The sequence below is a fragment of the Dipodomys merriami genome, unplaced genomic scaffold (assembly GCF_024711535.1).
Source record: "Dipodomys merriami isolate MVZ:Mamm:240054 unplaced genomic scaffold, mDipMer1.0.p SCAF_176, whole genome shotgun sequence".
Classification (NCBI taxonomy): domain Eukaryota; kingdom Metazoa; phylum Chordata; class Mammalia; order Rodentia; family Heteromyidae; genus Dipodomys; species Dipodomys merriami.
Genome location: NW_027203115.1, coordinates 1,754,853 through 1,774,933, shown reverse-complemented (window position 1 = coordinate 1,774,933; position 20,081 = coordinate 1,754,853). Strand labels below are relative to the sequence as shown.

At 52.8% G+C, this 20,081-nt stretch overlaps 1 protein-coding gene across 1 annotated transcript in view; it reads right to left on the bottom strand.

Moving 5' to 3' along the window:
- Vac14 (VAC14 component of PIKFYVE complex) overlaps positions 1-20,081 on the bottom strand; it is a 92,407-nt gene that overhangs the window by 10,032 nt on the left and 62,294 nt on the right. The window contains exon 15 of the mRNA XM_070026254.1: positions 36-210. Within this exon, the coding sequence (XP_069882355.1) occupies positions 36-210 (175 nt within the window). The remainder of the gene's footprint in view (positions 1-35; positions 211-20,081) is intronic.

Here is a 20,081-nt window from a genome sequence, read left to right as displayed (position 1 = left end):
CTGACCCAGGGTTGGAGCCCCTGGGCACAGAGTACCAGAGTCTTCAGGTCCTTGAGCTGGTTCCTCAGTTGGAAGAGCTCGGCAGAGGTGAGCAGGATGGTGTTGAGGGTGTGCACCATGGTGGAGGCAAACTTGAGGTCCTCCTCCTGGAGCAGGATGTCGGCCATCGAGTGGAAGATGTTCTCTGCGTTTAGTAGAAGACAGAGCTGCCTGCAAAACAGTCGGAGGGGAATGAGGTTCTGGCGGCCTGGACACGGCTGGGCACGGGTTTGGGTTTGGGAAGCCTCCTCCTGATGCTCCAGGAGCCTGGGAGGACCCCTTCTTTCTTGGGCTTGTTTGGCACTCAGACCCTGAGGCACAGGAGGACCTCAAAGATGCTTGCAGGAGGCCTAACCCATGCTGCCCACCCAGCCCTGCCATCTTCTGAGCTCTTACATATACACTGGGGTCCCACCTGTCAAGGAACTGCTGCTGCTTCTGGATATTCCCTCTCGACAAACCTCACCTTCATCTGACATGTTCTCCACATACAAGTCATACATTAATATTTCCCCTCAAGAAAGCACCCCCCACCCACCGCAATCAGGGGCTATGCTGCTCACATCCTTGTCTTCTGCTTAGAGTGAAACCTGCAGGTGGCAGGAACATGAAAGGCCAATCATTGGGCTGAAGGGACCCTGGGATGGCCCTGAGCTTTGTCTTCCTGCTGTAGACGAGGAAACGGGTTTGGAGATGGGAAGAAGCTGGATCAAGATGTGGGACCGGGTGAACCAGCACCTGGCCCCACTGGCCCCCCATGTCCCTCCTCCAGTAGAAGTCCCGGGAGTAGGGGCTAAACTTAGCACACGCGTTTTCCTGTTGTAAAAATGAAGCCAGGGAGTCTGGGGAAGGAAGAAAAGTAGCTTTTCCAGGATTTCCAAAGCAGGGTGACGTCAGCCTGCTGACCAGGCCACCATGCTTTCAGAGGCCCAGTCTAGATGGGAAGAGCCCCCCAAGCCACCTGGGCAATGATGACCTGGCTGGCATGGGGCTGGAGTGGGCAACCTGGTGGAGGGGGGTGGTGGCTCATGGCGCTCTGCCCTCACAACCTCCAATGTGCAGCCGATACCGTCTCCTGACTCCTAGTCCCTGACCCAGGGGCCTGGGCCTCGAGGTCTCAGGCACTAAGCAACAGGAGCCACACTTGGAGGCTATAGGCCTGATAGAGGTCTAGTTTCTTCTAGGCTCTGACAGCATACTGATCACAGTTCGCATGATCAGTCGTCCATTTCCTGCTTCCCTCTGAATTCCAGCCATGGCTTTGTGACCAGGCTGGAGAAGATTCCACCCCACCCCACTGCCTGCTCTGGAAAAATCCCAGAGCATTTGGTAATGGAGAGGCCAAACCACGAAGGCAAAACAGTGGGCAGGCTGTCTCCAGCCTTGCCCCACGTGGAAGTAGCAGGCTTGAGCAAGAGAAATCCCAATGAGACTTCAGCTCAGTGGGAGATGGGTAGTATGGACCTGGGAAGGAGGTGGGCACACCATCAACTCTGCTACACACATTCATCTGGGTGGGCAAAGGCCTTGGAGTCTGCTGCCCCATCCCCAGCTGTGCGGTACCAGTGTCTCTGTATAGCAATCTCACCGTGGCTTTATTGGGGGCATGTCTGTAAAAGGGGGGGAACTAGTGGCAGGCGACTGGGAAGACGGCGCGCATCTCCTGTGAGGCACCCAGTATTCAGCATGTGGCACGTGGGCATGAGTCCCCCATAGTGGGAACAACGGCCAGTCCCCACGTGGGGCATATTGCCTCCACACACAGTTGAGAGGCAGTGACCCTTCTGCAGAACCCAGACAGGGTTTCCTGTCCCCTCCCACCCCTCTCCAAGGCCTATCTCCAAGGCCATAAGACAGAAATGTTCCAGAAGGGCAGGCTGGAGAGGGCGGGCAGCGCTCTGACAAATGGTCACAAGTGCCCGTCGCCTGCAGCTGCTGCCGTCTCCATGACGGAGGCCAACAGCTGAGTGGCTGCCAGGCAGCGCTCTCCAGGGACCCAAGGCCAGCCGGAGGGTGGGGCCTCTCCGGGGAGGATGGGCTGGGGAGGGTGAGGAGGGAGCAGTAGAGGTGAGGCGAGACAGTGCCGTGTTCTCCAGGTGTCCCAACCTGGGGAATGCAGACCGTACTACAGTTCAGGGATGGTGGGATTTTCTGGAAACAGGCTTCTCTTGCCACTGTTGGACAGTACCTTCTCTTGTTTTTTTTTTTTCCTTCCACCTTGCTGACTGCGCCTGCACCGCTGTGGTCGGGGGTCCCTCTATTCTTCTCTGGCGTGTCTCTCTGGGTCTTTGGGGTCCCGTGGGTATATCCACAGCTGCCTGGAGTCAGTGGTCTCGCAAGTGTCTCTCCTGTCCAGAGCTCCAAGCTCTTGGTGGGACAGTGCTTGCAGTAAATGTCTCTGCTGGCTGCCCGTCAGGCACTTCAAGCCTTGCAAGGCTACAACCTAACTTCAAGTCCCTGTAGAGCTGCCTTCCACTGTAGTGAATGGCATCAGTGGTCATCCAGCTGTTCAAGTCCATACCAAAGAATCCTTATCGCCAGGCCCTCCATCCAGCCGGGCAGCAGACCCAAGGCTTTGCCTTCTGCCAGTTTCCTGCCTCAGTCTCCTTGTCCTGCTCAGCTACTACTGTCAGGGGCAAGAGCCAGTCATCTCTTGCTGGGTCCGTCCCGAGACCTCTTCATGCTTCTAAATGAGCGTGGGGTCTGTACTGGGTCCTTACCAGAGGCTTCTCACTGGACCATCTACAAGACCTCATGTCTTCTGGTGGCTTCCTCTCCAGCTTCAGCTCCTACATCTTTTGCTCAGAATAACTTCCCAGGCTTTCCTTCTGTTTCAGACGTACATGCATGCCGTGCCTTGAGGCCTTGCTGTATTCCAGCAAAGCTCTGGCCATGGAGGTCTCAGCTCTGCCTGGGTCCTACTGAGGCCTTGGTTCGACACATCTATTCCTGCTTTTAAGTGTAGTCCTGCTTTTCTCAGAGCATCTGCTCCTGTCTTGTGGGGCACTTGTCTGCTCCATTCCCATCTATCCCTGCTAAGGCAGGGCCTTGTCTGCAACCCACACGAGGGCCTGGTATGTAGCAGGCAGCCTCCTTCCCTCCCCTCTTCTTCCTTCCCTTCTCTCTTGGCAATACTGTGGCTTGCACTCAGGGTTTTGTACTTGCTAGGGAGATGCTCTACCACTTGAGCCATGCCTCTAGCCCTTTTCACTTTAGTTACTTTTCTGACAGGGGGTTTGAGCCTTGTGCACAGGGCCAGTGTGACTGTGATCTACCTGGCTTCCAGGTGCCTCTGGGATGGCAGACATATACCACCACATGGCCTGAGTTACACTTTTACCCTCACCTTCTAGGCCAGGGCTGCCCTGCCTCCTCAGTCCTCTCTGTCTCTTCCCTCTCTTGCTGAAGAAGATTTGGGGGGGCCAACTCATGCCAGGATGACTCTGGAGTACATGCTTCCATGGCAGCCTGAAGGACTGGCACCAATCTATCAGCTTTTCGTTACTGTGACAAAATGCCCGCGGCCATGAACTTCTGAAGACAAAGGGTTTCTTTAGTTCATAGTTCTGGAGGTTCCAGCCCAAGACTGGTGGTTCACATCATGCTGGTGTGTCAACCATGACACCACCTTGCCAGGCGTCTCTCTACTGAAAAGACCATGGAGGGCAGAGGAAGCAGGGAGCAGGTACTCAGAGTGCAGAAGTTGGGAACACCCAGCCTGGCCTCAGAACTCCCCTTTCCCCCCAGGCTCTGGACATTTGCTGCTAACCCTGCTAAGAGACTACAGCAGAGGCTAGGGGTGATGCTCCTGGGCCTGAGGCGGCCAGGTTCCACCCAGCACGGATCCCGCCCTGCAGCAAGGGAAAGGGCAGAGTGGGAGGCACAGCTTCTTCCCCACAAGGTCACCCTAGGCTTGAGGAGAAAGACGACGACGACTCCCAGGTGACTGGGCTGAGCTGCTTCTATGGCATCTTGCTGCGGCAGGGTATATGTGGCTGCACCCCCATGTGGAGAGGAGGAGTCTGAGGTTCAGAGAGAACTCACATTGCTCGACACACAGCTGACTGGAGAAGAACAGAGAACTCAGACTCAGAAGAGCAACTTCCAGAACCAGAGTCCCTCCTCAACACCCCGCCCCCTCGGTGCCCGTGGCTGCCGGGCAGAGGCCTGGCAGATGGCTGCCGTGCAGGGCTGCTGCGTCATCATTTCTCTGTGGAGCCCTGGCCTGGCTTGAGTTGTCTGCCTGGCTCTCAAGCACAGCGTCAATAATGGAACACAGCTTGCAAGCATTACACATTTGCTCATATTTTTTAATACCCACATGAAAGGGCTATTCACCACGAGACAGCGGCCTGGGAAGTGCTTGGGGCTGAGGCAGGAAGGTGAGGTGGGAGGGAATCTGAGTGGCGTCTGGAGGGTGGGGGGGGGGCATGGGGAACGCTTGTCCATTCTGATAGTGGGCAGGGGTCTATAGGCACATGTGTCCTGTCAGTAAGGTGTGCGCCAGGGAACAGCTGGAAGGAAATGGCCTGGGAGGAGGGCTGAAGACCACTGAGGAAGAGTCCTGAGTGGGGAGAAAGGGGCAGCTGGACACGGGCCCATGGACACGGCTCTGTCTTTTACTTTTAGGCTTCCTGCTGCTGCCCTCTGGCCTCTCTCCTTCCTACCAAGGGCTCACAGGGCCAGGGGCAGTACTTGGGGCAGGCAGTGTCTGCCTCAAGTGGCTGTACCACACTTGTCAGGCTGGTGAGCCTTTGCGTCCCTGTTCCTCCAGCCACAATGCTGACCAAGCAGGCCAACTTAGACCAAGCATCCATGGATGAAGACCAACAGAGGAGCTGCTCCATGGCCATTGTCTCCAAACAGCCCAGTGCTTCTTCCTACTGCCTGCCCCCTCCGCCGCAAAGTCCCCCCCACCCCCTTGGCTGGATGGAGGCTCAGCTGGGGAGAGGGGCAGAGAATGAGGCAGCTTGCATGGTGCTGGGGACTGTGGGCAGGTCCTTTCAGGACAGACCTACCCTGGGGGTCAGGTGGATTGACATGGTGGAGGGGCGGGAATGGACCTTTCACTCCCGGGCCTGCCTGCAGGTACAGAGGCTGCACTCCAGGGCGTGGGTCCTAGAGGGTGGAGGCCTGACTCCCAGCACCCTTTTTTGGTGGGCATGGATTCTGAGTCCCCTTGGTGTTTTGCCTGGAGATCTCGACCCTGCCACGTGGCTTCGGGGAACACTTGTTCCCATGACCCCACTCCTTGCACCCTTGAGACAAGACCAGAAAGGTCACTAAGGGTCAAAAAAGCCTCTCCCCGACTGCACTGTCAGCCGATCCTCCCCAGGTCTCCTGGCTGCTGTGCCCTGACACTTGTGCTTGATCCCTTCCTGGGCTTTCCTGGCTCAGCACATCACTTGTGTGGACCAAGGGTGCCAGAGCGCGGCTGCTGTCCTCGCTGGCTGGTGAGGGCTGCTGACTGCCTCCTCTCCCTCACCCCTCCTTCCTGGCCTTTTGGAGGCAATGACCCAAGGCAGAGGCAGAGAGAGGTCTTTGCTCTTAGGAAGGGATGCTTGGGGTGAGTGTTCAGACTGGGAAGGAGGGAGGGAGGAGGCCCGGTGGAGCCCCAAAGCTAAAAGGACTGTGGGGTGCTAGGTAATTTGTCCTCTAGGGGACCAAACCCACACTACCAGGCAGGAGTGTGGGAAGGGCACCAGAAGGACTTGAGGTAGAAAATGGAGATGAGCCTTTGTCACTGCTGACTACTAACAACGCGGTCACTGTCCTACGACAGACACCAGCAGAGCGCTGAGCAGCTGGCCTGGACAGGGGAGAGATGGCTCCAGACCTGAGCAAGGAGAAACAGCGAGGCTGAGAAGCGTTCACCTTCCTGCCTCCCTCTCCCACCGCTATTAACACTATCCACTTCTGCCCCAGCACTTGCTGACCACTCAGTGCTCGCTGGCCTGAGACAAACAGAAAACGCAGGGGAAATCTCAGCTGCAAGTCCCAGACTGAATGGGGAGGTCTCGGAGAAATCAAGGGGACCAGGCATTGTGAAGTATTCCTTGTTAGTGCATGATTTTTTTTTTTTTGTGGATGATTTTTTTTTTTTTTTTGGGTGGGGGCTAGTCCTGGGGATTGAACTCTGGCTTGAGCACTATCCCTGAGCTCCTTTTGCTCAAGGCTAGTGTTCTACCGCTTAAGCCACAGCACCACTTCCAGCCTTTTCTGTGATTAAGAGTCTCTCAGACTTCCTTGCCCAGGCTGGCTTCAAACTGTGACCCTCAGATCTCAGCCTCATGAGTAGCTAGGATTACAGGCATGAGCCACCACTGCCTAACTCTGTGTGTGTGTGTGTGTGTGTGTGTGTGTGTGGTGGGGGTGTTGGGCTGGACCGCATATAGAGTTCTGACATCTCCTCAAACTCCCTGAAACTCCCAGCAGGCCTATGCCTATGCACCCCTTAATATGGCCCTATCTCATTGGCTAGGCCATTGAGTACCACTTGTCATCTAGGCAGGTCCAGTTCTGCTGTCTCACAGGGCTAGGTGGGCCCCACCTGGAGAGGGGTGGGGTGTCAAGTCTGTCCTCCCACACTAGCCAATGCCGGCCTTGGACAGGGGTCAGGGGCTCTAGAGGCTGTGGACGGCAATGGGAATGTAGTCCTGGCTCAAGGCTCTCAGAGCAAAGTGGGGGCAGGAGGGCAACAAGCTTCAGTGCCTGATGTACACAGGTCCCAGGGCCAGCCGCCTCCACCTGGCTTCCCACTCAGTGTCCTCCTCTTCTCCCTCCGGCCTAGACAGTAGTTCTTCCTTTCTACCCTCAGCCAGTTGTGTGTGTGTGTGTGTGTGTCCCCATCCTCACTTCCTCTCTATAGTGGCCACTTGTTGATGTCAATATGCCCTTCAGTGGCCCAAGGCCAAGGGGGCAGGGGCAGGAATGCTTGAGTCTTGTAGGCAACAAACCCGGAGTGTGACCTAATAGCAAGGCTGGAAAATGCTGGGACTCAAGAGTGTCCCCTTGGGAGAAGGGACGGCTCCCTGCTGTGTCTGTTCCCAACAGCTGGGATCCTTCAGGAACTTAAAGGGCAAGTGGCTTTGGGGTGAGTAGAAGCGTAGGGTGGAGAGAAGTAGTTCCCACTGGAGATTCAGAAGGCTCCAGAGTTTCACTGTGCCCTGTCCCTCTTTTCCTTTCCAACTCTGCTTTGCAAGTATGAACACTGTAAATCTGTTTTATTTATTTCAGTCAGTCCTGGGCAGTGTGCCCCTCAGGGCAAAGGCAGCCACGGTAACCCTGCCAACTCATGCCTTAAAAATTCATTGCGTTTAATGCAGTCGATGTGTCTGATACACTTAAAAGTTTCCCGGGGGGCGGGGGTGGGAGGCAGTCGAAGGCTTGTTTTTCCTGGGTCTTGCTGGGAGTTGGTAGAAAGGGATGGATGGATGATGGGAAAGAGGAAGAAAAAGGCCTTTTATGCTCTCAGCTGTCTGTCCTTCAGCTTAAGAGGCATTACTGTTAGGGTGGGGGTGGAGTTGTTGCAGACACCTGGTAGGCTCATCTAGAAGCTTCCAGGCTAAGTCTCCCCAGAGTGGAGGACAGGAGCTTCATGGAAAATCCTCCACATGGACACATTTGGGGTGGCTAGGCCTCACTCAGAGTTTGCTCTAGGGACTTAGCTGTGCGGGGCAGAGCAGGGCAGCTCACCCTGCCAGTCGAAGGGCTGGACCCTTACCTCCCCAGAAGAGCAGTCACTTTCTGCTTGGCCTAGGGACTAGCTGGGCCATATCTTCCATGTGCTCTTTTCACATAACCCGGCCCATCCATAGGTAGTTCTCCAGTCCCCCCACCTTCTCAAAGGCTTCTGTACTGAGGTTGCTGGTTCCCACCAATGCTTCTGAGAAAAGTGCTTGGTTCCCCCCATCCCTCCTGTGGGTCCTCAGTGTAGACCATGAGCTTCTCATGGCTCCCCTGTCCTCGTCTCCCCCCACCATTCCTCCTTCCCCCCTCCCCTCGCCGGAGGGGATTGGGGATATGTATACTCCTGGAAATGAAAATCAGCAGCGAGAAAGGGCAGTGGGGCTGGTCACTTGTTGTGTTTGGAATTTGACTCCTATGTGGGGAATACAAGGAGGGTCCTAGGAAGCAGGTGGATGCTGGCAAAGATTTTGTGAGATGTCTAGTTTTGGTTGATGCACTTCCAGAAGCGACAAGGAGGCTCTGCTATTCAATGAGGTATGGTTTGTGTCTCAGAGAAGAGGCTGCACCTTGTATCCTACGGGAAGAATCCTAGAATATAGCTGAATGCAAGTCAGAGCTGGGAAGTAGGGGTGTAACTTCCATGAAGTGAAGACAATGAATGATCACTCACTGGCTATGAAAACCCTTGGTATGGACGGCCACAGCTCCTGAGTGCTCGTTTCCTCTTCAGAATGCTCACAGCAAGTGAAAAAAGGGATGGGTCACTAAAGGAAATCCTGTTGTCTCTGTGACAATCAAGTCCAAGCCATGCTGAGTTCCACTAGTGCCTTGGGAACACTGGTCTCGTCTTCCATAGTCACAGTGATCTCCTTTGTGCCAGAGCCAGCATTTCCTTCCTAACTGGTCACAAACAATGGCCATTTGCGTGGGTTGTTTACATAGATATGTCAAGTACATTACATCCTTTCAGCAGGGACAGGTATTATTGTGGCCCATGCCCTTTCTAACGAAGAATGTAAATAAGGTCAGATGTAAGGCATTGTCCAGGTCCCTCTCATCACCACCCACGACTGGTGTTCTCACTGCTGCCTTTCCACATACCCAATTTTCAGGCTCCATGCTCTGCTGCTCAGGCCCTTGGACATGCATGAGAATTTTTTTTTTTTTTTTGCCACAGGTATCCTTAGGACTTTTTTTGTGTTCTATTTCTTTGTGGTGCTGAAGATGGAACCCAGTGCCTGTGCATTCAAGGGAAGTGATTTGCCATTGAGCTACACTGTCAGCCCACTGAGGCCTGACCTTCTCCAGAAGTTCCCAGTGGCTCCCACACAGTGTTAACATCTGCAAATCACCTTCCACCTGGGGTCTCCTCTGTGGGTGGCAGACACTGGCCAGATCTGGATAGGCCAGTACAAGCCTAATGTCCACACTTAATCTTGCCCTCCTGGGTGATGGCTTGTCTCCAGGGGGCAGGAGGGAAACCGAGCTCACAGCTTGGCCCTAAAAACAGCCCTAGGGTGGGGTCAACAGGGTTACCTCATCAGTGGGTTCCTAGAAACCTGTTAGGGGTGGCAGCTTCTGAGTAAGGGTCCCAGGCCAGCTGTTGCCTAAGGACTGGGGGTAGGGGGAGATTTTAATATCATGATTACTAGTGTCCAGGGAGATGTGATCAAGGCTGCTGCTCTGAATCCAGGGCTGAAACTGCCAGGGAAACGGTGCCCCTGAGTCCCAATTGCCCTGGAGTCTCCTTGGTGACTGTCCGAGAGCCACTGACGTAATCTTATCCCCTTGAATCCTCAGGCAGGATTTCCTCCTGAGGATGTGCTCAGCCTCCCTGTGGAGCACCCTGCCCGAAGAGGCTCTACAGTCTGGTATACTGCGCCTGGCCTAGACCTGCCTGCCATCCGTGCCCCTGCCACCTTCCAGCCAGGCTCACGTGCTCCAACCCTCTACCCCCTCATGGGTCAGAGGAAGGTACTGTAGTCCAGGATGGGTCTGAGACCATAAACCCAGGACAGCTCAGAACTCAAGTTCTCTTGTGGCTAGATGTCACACACTTATGGTATGTGCAGAAGGACAGACCAACCTCCTGGACTCAGTCCCTCTCCCTGCCCATCACAGGGCTCCCATCTCTACAGCTCCAAGGCCTAGAGCAGGGATGCTACAATCCCTTGCCAGCCCTGGCTCCTCAGAGGTAGCATCTATCTTGGGACTGGCAAGGAAAAGACACCTACTTCACCATCTCTGCAATTTCCCCATTCAAATGACATGGTAACCTGGGAAATAAGGCAGGCAAGCAACTAGGGAGCCTGGAACCCTGCAGGGCTGCTCTGCTGTGTCTCTTAACTGCTGGGGTACCTCAGCCCCAACAGTCTTCCTGCTACCATACTGTTCTGTTCATATATTCCCTTACTTTATCCAGCAATTCTTGAAAGCTTTCTTTTCTCCAGGCCAAAGGATCACTCTCCCCTTGAGGTTTATATAGTCAAACACACCTGGGAAAGCTGGTATCCCCTTCTACCTCATTAACATGGAGGCTGGTCCAGGCCTCAGCACAAGTGTCCTACAGCAAAAAGCTTGATGTGGTATAGCAGTTCCATGGTGCACATGGTTATGTCCTGAGATAAGACTGCTTTCTTTTCTCAAATTACTGACCCAAGTTAGCAGTCCAGGTGATCAGAGTCCTCTACTGACAGCTAAAGGTCTTGGTAGAACTTCAGCTGTTCTCAGGGAGTTCCAATCAGAGGCCTCTGTTTTGATTTCTGGTGATACCTTTCAGTAGAGAGCCACTGCCTGTGGATACCCTTTACAACCAGGCCTCTGAACTGCCTTATTGCTGGAGTCACTTTGGAGGGCTGGGAAGAAGCCCCACCTCTAGAAGGCTGGCATTGTGCAAGCCCACTTTTTCAGAGCAAGCCTGAGGATCCACCAAGGCCATGTGCTGCACCCTGGTAATGCCATGCTGGGTGGAAAGGACTGAAGAGCAGTTTCAGAAGATTAGGGTAGGGGGATATTAACAAAATGACTCTGGATACCCAGGGAGACAGCACTCCTGAGGAGAGGGACTGGTTCTCTTCCCCCCAGGATCACTTGAGCAGAGATCAGGTGGCCACAGAGCATGGCTCAGCCTTTCAGCTTTGGGTGGAAGACCCTATGTCTTGGTTTCTGCCTAGAGCTTCACCCTCTGCTTCCCTGCTGCTCCCTGCCCAACCCTGGCAATCTGAATTCACACACGAAAAAGAACAGCTCTCAGGGAAGACCTGTGCTTGGCGAAGATTCTTCCAGACATCTTCATTTCAGACATGGCATTCTCGGGCCACCACTGAACTTGTCTCACCACCCACAGCATCAACTTTTTTGGGGAAGAAGCTCAACTTGCCAGCAATATAACTGGCATAGCCATTCTACCTTTCTGGCTACATGTGACAGATGATGACAGTGCCCTGATTAGGAGCTAGAATGAGCAGAGCCTCTCTTGTTCTGTACTCCGAGGCTTCTGTGCTATTTTATGAATCAGATGGTTTTCTGAAGCTCTTTGTAAGTGTCTACTCAAAGGGCACAGATAAATGGTGGAAACAGAGGGGAAGTCAGACACGAATCCCGCTACTGGTGACAGAAAGCACGTATCAGACAGAGCAGCCACACACAGGCCTCCTGCAATCGGTACTAAGCTCAGGGCCTATAAGGCTGGGAGGACAGCTGATATGGTAGGACAAAGATGGCACAGAGGGGCCAGCATCAGGTATTTGTGGCCGAATGGAAGGAGAGTTTTCTTTTACTTATACTGTTTTTAAACATCTTCCAGGAGGACGGAAAAATTCCCTTTGGGATCATTCGTTTTCAGATACACGAAATAGATATTTTGTTCTGGAAATTGATGGCCCAGGAACTCTTCACTGGATTAAATGCATGAGAACGAGAGCCCCACACTGGAAGTAGTCTTGGAAGTTACCTTGTGAGACACTTCAGGATTCAGTTATGGATTAAGTTCTCTTCCTCCCAGCGGAGCTTGTGCCGCTCCCTCCCTCCCCAGGATCGTGCCACTGCCCACTTGAGCCGTCTCACACTGAGACCACAGAGACGTGAGAGATTTTAACACCTGAATGTGGAGGCTCTATGAAGGGGAGAGGACCCCAGGGCTCTGGTCTAGAAAGTAGAGTGCAGAGTCTGACTAAGATAGGACCCCAAAAACATGCCCTTCCCAAAGACAGTGAGGAGTAAAGCCAAGAAAGGCTACACAACATCATCCTAAATCTAGAAGAATCTGCTAAGGGAAAACCACAAACAAACCAAGGCCTGTATTCTGGAAGAAAATACACCAAACTGACTACAGAGGAACAGAGGTGTGTGAGTGTGTGAGTGTGAGTGTGTGTGTGTGTGTGTGTGAAGTGGTGGTGGTGGTAAAGGGTTTTTCACAGTCTATACTCTATTCTCTTGCATCATGTCAATTTTTAGCTTGTGTGGTTTCAATATTTAGAACCATAAATTCAAAACTCTTTAGACTCCTATACATTTGAGACTATCTTGATCTTCTTGGAAATAAACTATCAGTGGCAGAGCTGGAGCAGGGCTCTGTCCTGGTGATGTGGTGGCAGATTTTCCCTCTTCTAAGAGGGGCTGCCACAGATTTAACAATGGAAACATGCATTTTACAAATGAGAGGATCAACAGCCGGGAAGTGGTATTTTTAGCGACTGTGGCTCTTTGCTTCAAAGGCGTATGTTTCATCTAAAACCAGGCAAACCTCCTACAAAGTCTGCCTGTTTGCAAGGAGTGATTAGCATAATACGAGTAGGGAAAAAGGCCTGGCTCCACTTGGAGCAGTAGTGCCTACTACAGGGGAAGGCTTGCTCCTGAAATAGCATCGCCAGATGAAGCGCGTCTTATCAATGGAGACGAGCTCCGTCTTTACTTGGGGTGGAAACGTGCCTCACTGTGATGGCTGGTTCTTAGGGTGTGATAGCACCACTAGCAGGGTGAGATTCGAAAGTCCTCTCGGCCACAGTGGGGAACTGCAAAGCCGCCCTTCTGGGGACTACGGGAAGCACTGTTTTCGCTGCATAGCTGCCTTCTCCCAATTTAAGTCCAAAGGGCTGCGGGTGCAGAAGTCCTTTCTGAGAGGTAACACAGAGCCAACTTAAGGGAAGGGCGCAAGCAGGCAGGGACACCCCAGGGAGGCTGTACTCCTGTGGTCCCGTGGAAGTGCCTCGAAGAACTGTCCTTGGCTATTTTGGCCAAGGTGGCTTTGATGCCTGCCTTTTCTTGCCTGGAAAATACTCAGCTGGCCAGAGAGGGGACCCTGGGTTGTGTCTGTGTGAAGAGACACTGACCTCTCTTCACAATACAAGAATGAAACACAGGCTGTGACCTGCCAAGAGCTCTAACTGCAGATACTCATCGCTGGGCCAAGTCAGACAGATAACACCGGGCAGCTGCTCCTCTGGCTGTGAGCTCCAGGCTGCCCTGGGGGAGCAGAGGAGCCTTGGGTGGGTGGGGTGAAAGTGGGGTGGCAGGGATGGAAAGTGGGGTGGGTGGGCGCGCTGCTTATTTTAGGTATCACTGGAGCGAGTGAGAAGAGACGGAAGGACCGGTCATGTTTCTGTCACCTCTCTCCCTCGGGACTCCCCCAGGGGCAAGGTCACAGAGAAGGTTTTCTTGCCCGGGTCAGGGGACGGGGAAGTGGTCCCAGATGGAGCCCACAGCTGAGAATTTGAGAAAGCAATTATCATGCTACTGGGGGGTCGTGATTGGAGTATCTGCTCAGGCTTCAAGGGCAGGAAGGAAGGAAGGAGGAAGGAAGGGAGGGAGGGAAGGAGGAAGGGGACTCCAGGCTTTGTCAACTGTTAGGGCTGGGCTTCTGACAGAGGTGGGAGGGGTCTCCTTCAAGAAAGGGAGGCGGGCCATTATCCATCTGGGAAGGAAGAACTCAGTTCACAGAAGGAAGGAAAAGCTGACTCTCCTCAGGAGAAACGAGCTGCTCTGAGCAAGGTCTGCTGATTCTCAGGGCTCAGCCAGCATCCCCTGAGGAGTCACGCACATCTAGGGCAGAGAGGTCCGGAGTACACAAAAGGTTTTAAACTTAGTTTAATATAACCTGCTGAAACTGCCTGTTGCAGCACACAGAACCTTCTAGAATGATGTGACAGCAAGACCCCTTGTCAAGCAAGTTGCCAGAGTCAGTTCCTCGAAAAGTCTTTGGTATTTTATGAGGCTAAAGGCAGGACAGGGGTGGCAGGCTACAAGCTGTCACACTGAACGAATGAGGGCCCAAACTCCCCTCATTTCCTTCAACTCTCCCTCTTTTCCTCTACTTCTGGGAGCAGTCACAGTCTCATGTGTGCTGGCAGCCCCTCTGAAGCTCCAGGACAGCCACGAGTTAGGCCACATCTCCTTGCACCGATTTGAGCAGCCCAGGCTCCCCCCGCCTTTTTTGGGGGGTTATGTGGCTTGAACTCTGGGCCTGGGCGCTGTCCCTCAGCTCTTCAGCTCAAGGCAAGAGCTCTACCACTTGAGCCACAGCACCACTTCCGGTTTTCTGGTGGTTTATTTGGAAAGAAGAGTCTCACGGACCTTCCTGCCTGGGCTGGCTTTGAACTGTGATGCTCAGATCTCAGCCTCCTGAGTAGCTAGGATTACAGGTGTGAGCCACCAGTGCCCAGCTTGCTCGGGCCCCTTGAGTGGCTCTCTGGGTATCGAAGGACTGGGTCTGAGGCAGCCAGGGTCCTGGCTCTCTTCACTGCTGCGTTCCCTTGCCTTCTAGCCCCCCCCCCAACCCCCCCAGGACTCCTGAGCAGACAGAAGCACCTTCTCTTTCCTTTCCCCAGCTCATTCCTACTGATCTTCTATGGCTCAGCATCGACACGACCTCCTTCCAGAAGCCTTCCAATCCTATGTGCCCCCCTCCCCATCTGCCAGCATGCTGTGACACTACGGCTTGTGATGGAGACAGGCTCTGCCCACTGCAGTGTCCCCAGTGGTGGAAACTGGGCCTGGCACTGGTGGCCTCACAGGACAGGTCTGCTCCGTGACAAACGGCCGGCTGCTTGGTGCTCCCTGTGGCAGCACAGCAGCAATGCGTTGCTGGGTGCCAGGTGGAGACTTCCTGCATTCTATAGGGAGGGGGGCTGAGCACTTGCTCCTGGCCATTCCGGTCTCAGACACATGCGCTCTGGCCTGGCCTGACAGCTGTGGCCTAATTTCCAGGACTATCACCAGGCTCCTTATTTTTACCCACTTGGTATTTTTCATTACTGCTGCATGGGGGATGGTACGGGATTGGAGGAGGGGAGGGCACGGACGAATGGAAGATGCTAATGCTGCTGGGCTGGAGTCAGGACAAGGGTAAGGAGGAGCCAGGGAGGGAGGGTTGGAAGGAGCGATGATTTTTTTTTTTTTTGGGTAAATTAAAAAAAAGGGGGAAAAACATTGCAAATCTTATCCCTTGATTTCCCTCAGTAAGCATTTTTGACAAGGTCACAAATGCACTGGCTCTATAGATTTTTTGGCTCCAAACCACATTTCAGGCAGCTTTTAAAAGCCAATTCTTGGCGTAGCTTCAGCAGAGCCTGAGGAGAAGGAAAACTAGGGCACTTCTCTGCTTTGAGAAAAGAGCAGATCCAGGTCACAGCTTCCTGGCTCCGTGCAGGCTATGGGGGCTCCCTTTCTACTGGCCCCAACCTGAGCACCCTGCCATCCAGGGCATTTACTTCAAAGCTGCAATCACAACACTGGGACACACTTTTTTTTTTTTGGTCACTTGCCTGCCTGTTCCACTAGACTGCAACCTTGGTGCAGGAGGGTGCAGCTCAGTGCCCCGGCTGGTGTGAGGCCTGGCCCCGCCCCGCCCAGGTGCTCTGGGGGAATGTGTGGGGCAGGCCACCGGGTGGAGGAAATCTCTGATCCTCCCTTGCACTCTGCCCCTATCACATCACCTGCGGAGCCTGAATCATAGTGGGTCCAGCCTGGGCCTCTGCACAAAAGCTATAGTCAGTACAGAGTGACTGGCAAACAAGAGCCCTAGTTTCCTCCTGTGTTTAAGTATACAGCAGAACCCCCAGGAACCCTTCTGGCTACTGACTTGGAATCTCCTGGTCTCTCTTCAATCATGACTCTGTGGCTACAATCAGAGGGTACACATATGGAGAGAGGATACTGAACGGGCTCTGCTGAAAGGTACTGGGGTTCTTTTCTTCATGAAAAGAAACTCTGACCATACTGCCAATGTGATGCTTCTAATCTCTGGCAAACACTGTGCTGACAAAGACAGCTTTAAAGAAGGGACTGGCTGGGAGGCCCAGGACATCTGTCACAGCTGTCTATACTCTAGAAGCCACCTCCTAATTGCCTGCTCCCATGGGGTTCCACCTACCATCTTACTCTCCTCTCCTCTCCTGGAGGGATGGAGGACATCATTGGGACCCAGACTACAGAGTGCATACCTGTTGGGTCTGCTTTCCTGGTGTCTAGTGCTTTGAATTCTGGTTCCACAAATAGCTGCTCCTTCCCTGTGCCTGAAGGTGGGCACATGGCTTCTACCTCCAGGGTGGCCACAGGTATCCTGCACCAAGGGCAACTGGGCCTCCATGCCAAGGGTGGGCACGTGACCCTGCCCAGAACAAATGGGCATTAGTGTTCTCTGGCCATACTGATGGGTGAGAATGGCTGCTGAAGACTGGGGCGCTGACAGGGCAGGAGGGAGCTGTCTTGTCACCCAGTGGGGGCTCTATGCAAGAATGGAGCTAGCAGAGGAGGAAAAGGAGCCAGCAGTGGAGCTGGGGTAAGGGGACTAAGTCCTGAGGACTCAGAATTGGTTTTAAGAGGGTGTATGTATATATGTATGTATGTATATGTATGTATATATATGTGTATATATGTGTATGTATGTATATATATATATATATATATATATATATATATATATATATATATATATATATATATATACACACACATGTAGTCTTGTTTTGGTGGTACAAGTGTTTGAACTTAGGGCGTTGTGCTTGCTGGGCAGGTGTTTTGCTGTTCAGCCAGGTCTCCACCCTTTATTATTTCTTTTGATGTAGGGCTGAGAACTGGGCTTTTGTCATGTGCCTTACAGTTTTGACTGGCCAGCCTTGGACAAGGGTGGGGACAATTAATAGGTGGGATCAGGTGCGGAGGAAGGGAGGATGCCAGGATTTAGCTGTGTTTTAGGAAGACTGGCTTAATGGCTTTAGCTCTTCCCTCTCTGCAGACAGTGAGTGGAGGAGTGGAATCAAGGGAGCAGTCATGGCACAGGGACACCAGGCCCAGCTCTGTGACCACCCATCTGGGCCTTCTTGTGTACAAAAGGTTCATACTGCCAGTTACCCTTATGGATGATCCTGACATGCACCACTAAGTAAGCAAGTGCCAGCCTCTCAGCTGAGTATCTTCCATAGTACACATCACTGAAGCCTCACAAAGAGCATGAGATAGTGACAGGTCTCATTTTCATTTAAGAAAATGTGCTATACTCGGAGGCTGGGGGTGTGGCTCGGGGGTAGAATGCTTGCGTAGCATGCACGTAGCCCTGGGCTCTATCCCTAGCACTGCCAGAAAAGAAACTACACTGCATGTTGAGTATTATGTGAGGTTCCGGGTTTGATCCTTAGCACTACAAAATGTTCAGAAAGAAGGTTGTGCTCAGATGTCGCTACACGGCATGCCACTGTGTGGACTGCTCAGGAACTCATGGTAAGAGCAGACTTTCTTTTGGATAGCTGTTGCTTCCTATGGCCTGCGGGATCTGGCAGGGATGCCTCATCCCAGGACCTGACAGCCAATCCTCACCACTTCTGTCCTTACCAGGGCCACATGACCCTGTCTGGGCCAATGGGAGCTTTCCCCTTATACAACCTACAGGGAGGTCATTTGGTGGCCATGGTTCTAAGAGTGACCTGGAAGAGATAGAAAGAAGACTGTTGAATCTGGTGGTCTTCAAGAACAGAGCTAAGAAATAATGCCTCATTTGCTATGCTTACTAGGAATGTGTGACAAACAAAGAGGGAAACGGCACCTCTATGGGTGTGTTTCCACAAGCTCCTGATCCCCTGAAAACACCTAAATTAAAAAATGCCAGCTGTAATAAAAAACTTTACCACCTGGACTACATTAGAAATCAAACCACAGTGGGTGCCAGTGGTTCAAACCTATCTATAATCCTAGCTACTTGGGAGGATGAGGCCAGGCTGGGAAACAGGTTTTTTGTTTTTGTTTTAACGAAGTTTGGTCTACTTAACTTTATTTTATTTGAACTCAGGGCCTGGGTGCCATCCCTGAGTTTCTTTTGCTCAAGGCCAGTGCTCTACCACTTGAGCCACAGCACCGCTTCTGGCCTTTTCTGTTTGTGGTACTGAGGAATCGAACCCAGGGCTTCACGCATGCTAGGCAAGCACTCTATCACTAAGCCACATTCCCAGCTCCACAAAAGGTTTTTTTTTTTTGAAATCCCTTTCACATGCTACAGTTGGGTGCAGTGGTGTATACCTGTCATTCCAGGTTATGTAGGAGAAAAACTGGGAAGACTGTGACTTCGGGTTAGCCTCGACAGAAAAGTCCTTGATGCTCCATAGCTACAGAGGGCAGCTGGATGAGATGGTGCATGCCTGTGATCCACTTATGGACTGAGCCTCAGCCATATGTCCAGGGGAGAAGTGAGACCTTATCTCAAAAAATAACAAGCGGAAAACTGGGCTGCAGGTGTGGCTTAAATGTAAGACCTTGAATTTTAAACATTAATACTGAAGTAAAATAAAACAAAATAAAATGACAGGGGGGCACCCATGGCTCATGCTTGTTATCCAAACTTCTTAAGAGATTGAGAAAGGGGAGGGGATTGTGGTCTGAGGCCAGCTTGGGCAAAAAGTTAGCAAGATGTCTTCTCAACCAATAGCTAGGCACTCACTGGTCACACGTGGCTGGGGCACACGACAGCAGCACGTGTCAGGCTGGGCGCAGGGCATGTGGCACCCTTCTGAGAGAGTGGAGAAAGAAATACAAAACTTTGCCCTCGAGGCAGTAGCTTCCGAAAGGCAAGACCACAAGACGAGGCTCAAAACATGCCTCACAGAGCCCTCGAGGGAGGACTAGAAAACCACGCTGGCTTGCAGTCACTTGCTCCATCGCAGTTTGGCTTCAGAGGCCAATGTGGAGGATGTGAGCAGCCACAATGAGCTCGAGGGGGGAAACAAATGCCAGGAGGAAGGAGGGGGGACACGTGTCCTCCTGAGCAACAGTCACAGGGAGATTCCGACCAGGACAAGCATTTACTGTCAAAGTACCGAGAAGGCCTGATGAGATTATACAGGCTGCACAGAGACCGGACGCAGGCTGGGACAGTGGGCAGGCTGGCGTGGAGGAAGTGAGGCCTAGAAAGAAAACAGGGAGTACACACAGATCCACTTCTGCCTGAAGAACCAAGCAGGACAGGGAAAAGAGCCTGAAGGAATTCACACCAGCATTGCTCTATGGGCCAATGACCAGGAGAACAAGGGGGACATCATGTGAGAGTGCTGCGAAGACCGGCATTTAAGTTAATCCCTGTCCTAGGCCCACCTTGCGTGTTGTGTGAACAGCCACTGACTGCACTCTGGGAGGGACTACAGGAACTTGCTGGGCCTTCCAGTTGTGGATTCTGGGCTGGCTATCCTGGCCCTCACACTTTCTCTTCTACACACACACAAGACCCCAGGCTTGGTAGGGGAACCTCAGCTCTGGGAACTTTGGGTGGCTGAAGAGGATTGCCCTGTCTAGTTGCTGTCGGAGGTACCAGGGTTCCCTCAGGCCAGGCCCCTTCCAGCACCACGTTACCCATTCTCCAAGATGAGAATGGGTGAAGGGGCAGCTGTTCTAGAGGGTCTTTCATTAGTGTACGTGACAGAAACAATTCTGGGTAGTTTTCTTAAGTTGAGGGTCGGGGTGTGGGGTTCATGCTAAAAGCAATCACTTGAAGGGTAAGAAGGGGGAGCCTCACAGGGGGTTTCAAGATGTCCACCCAACCCCGCAGAAATGGTTATGCTGAAGTGCTATCAGGATAAAAGAACTGGCTGGGAATGTGGCTTAGGGGTAGAGTGCTTGCCTAGCACGCATGAACCCTGGGTTCCATTCCTCACTACCTATTACTCAGAAAAAGCTGGAAGTGGAGCAGTGGCTCAAGTGGTAGAGTGCCAGCCTTGAGCACAGAGAGGCTCAGGGACAGCGCCCAGGCCCTGAGTTCATGCCCCAGGACTGGCAAAAAAAAAAAAAAAAAAAAAAAAGGATAAAAGAACTTCCTGAGAAATTCACTGTACAGGGTAGATAGGAGATACTAGGCGGCCACCTTCCAGTTTACAAGC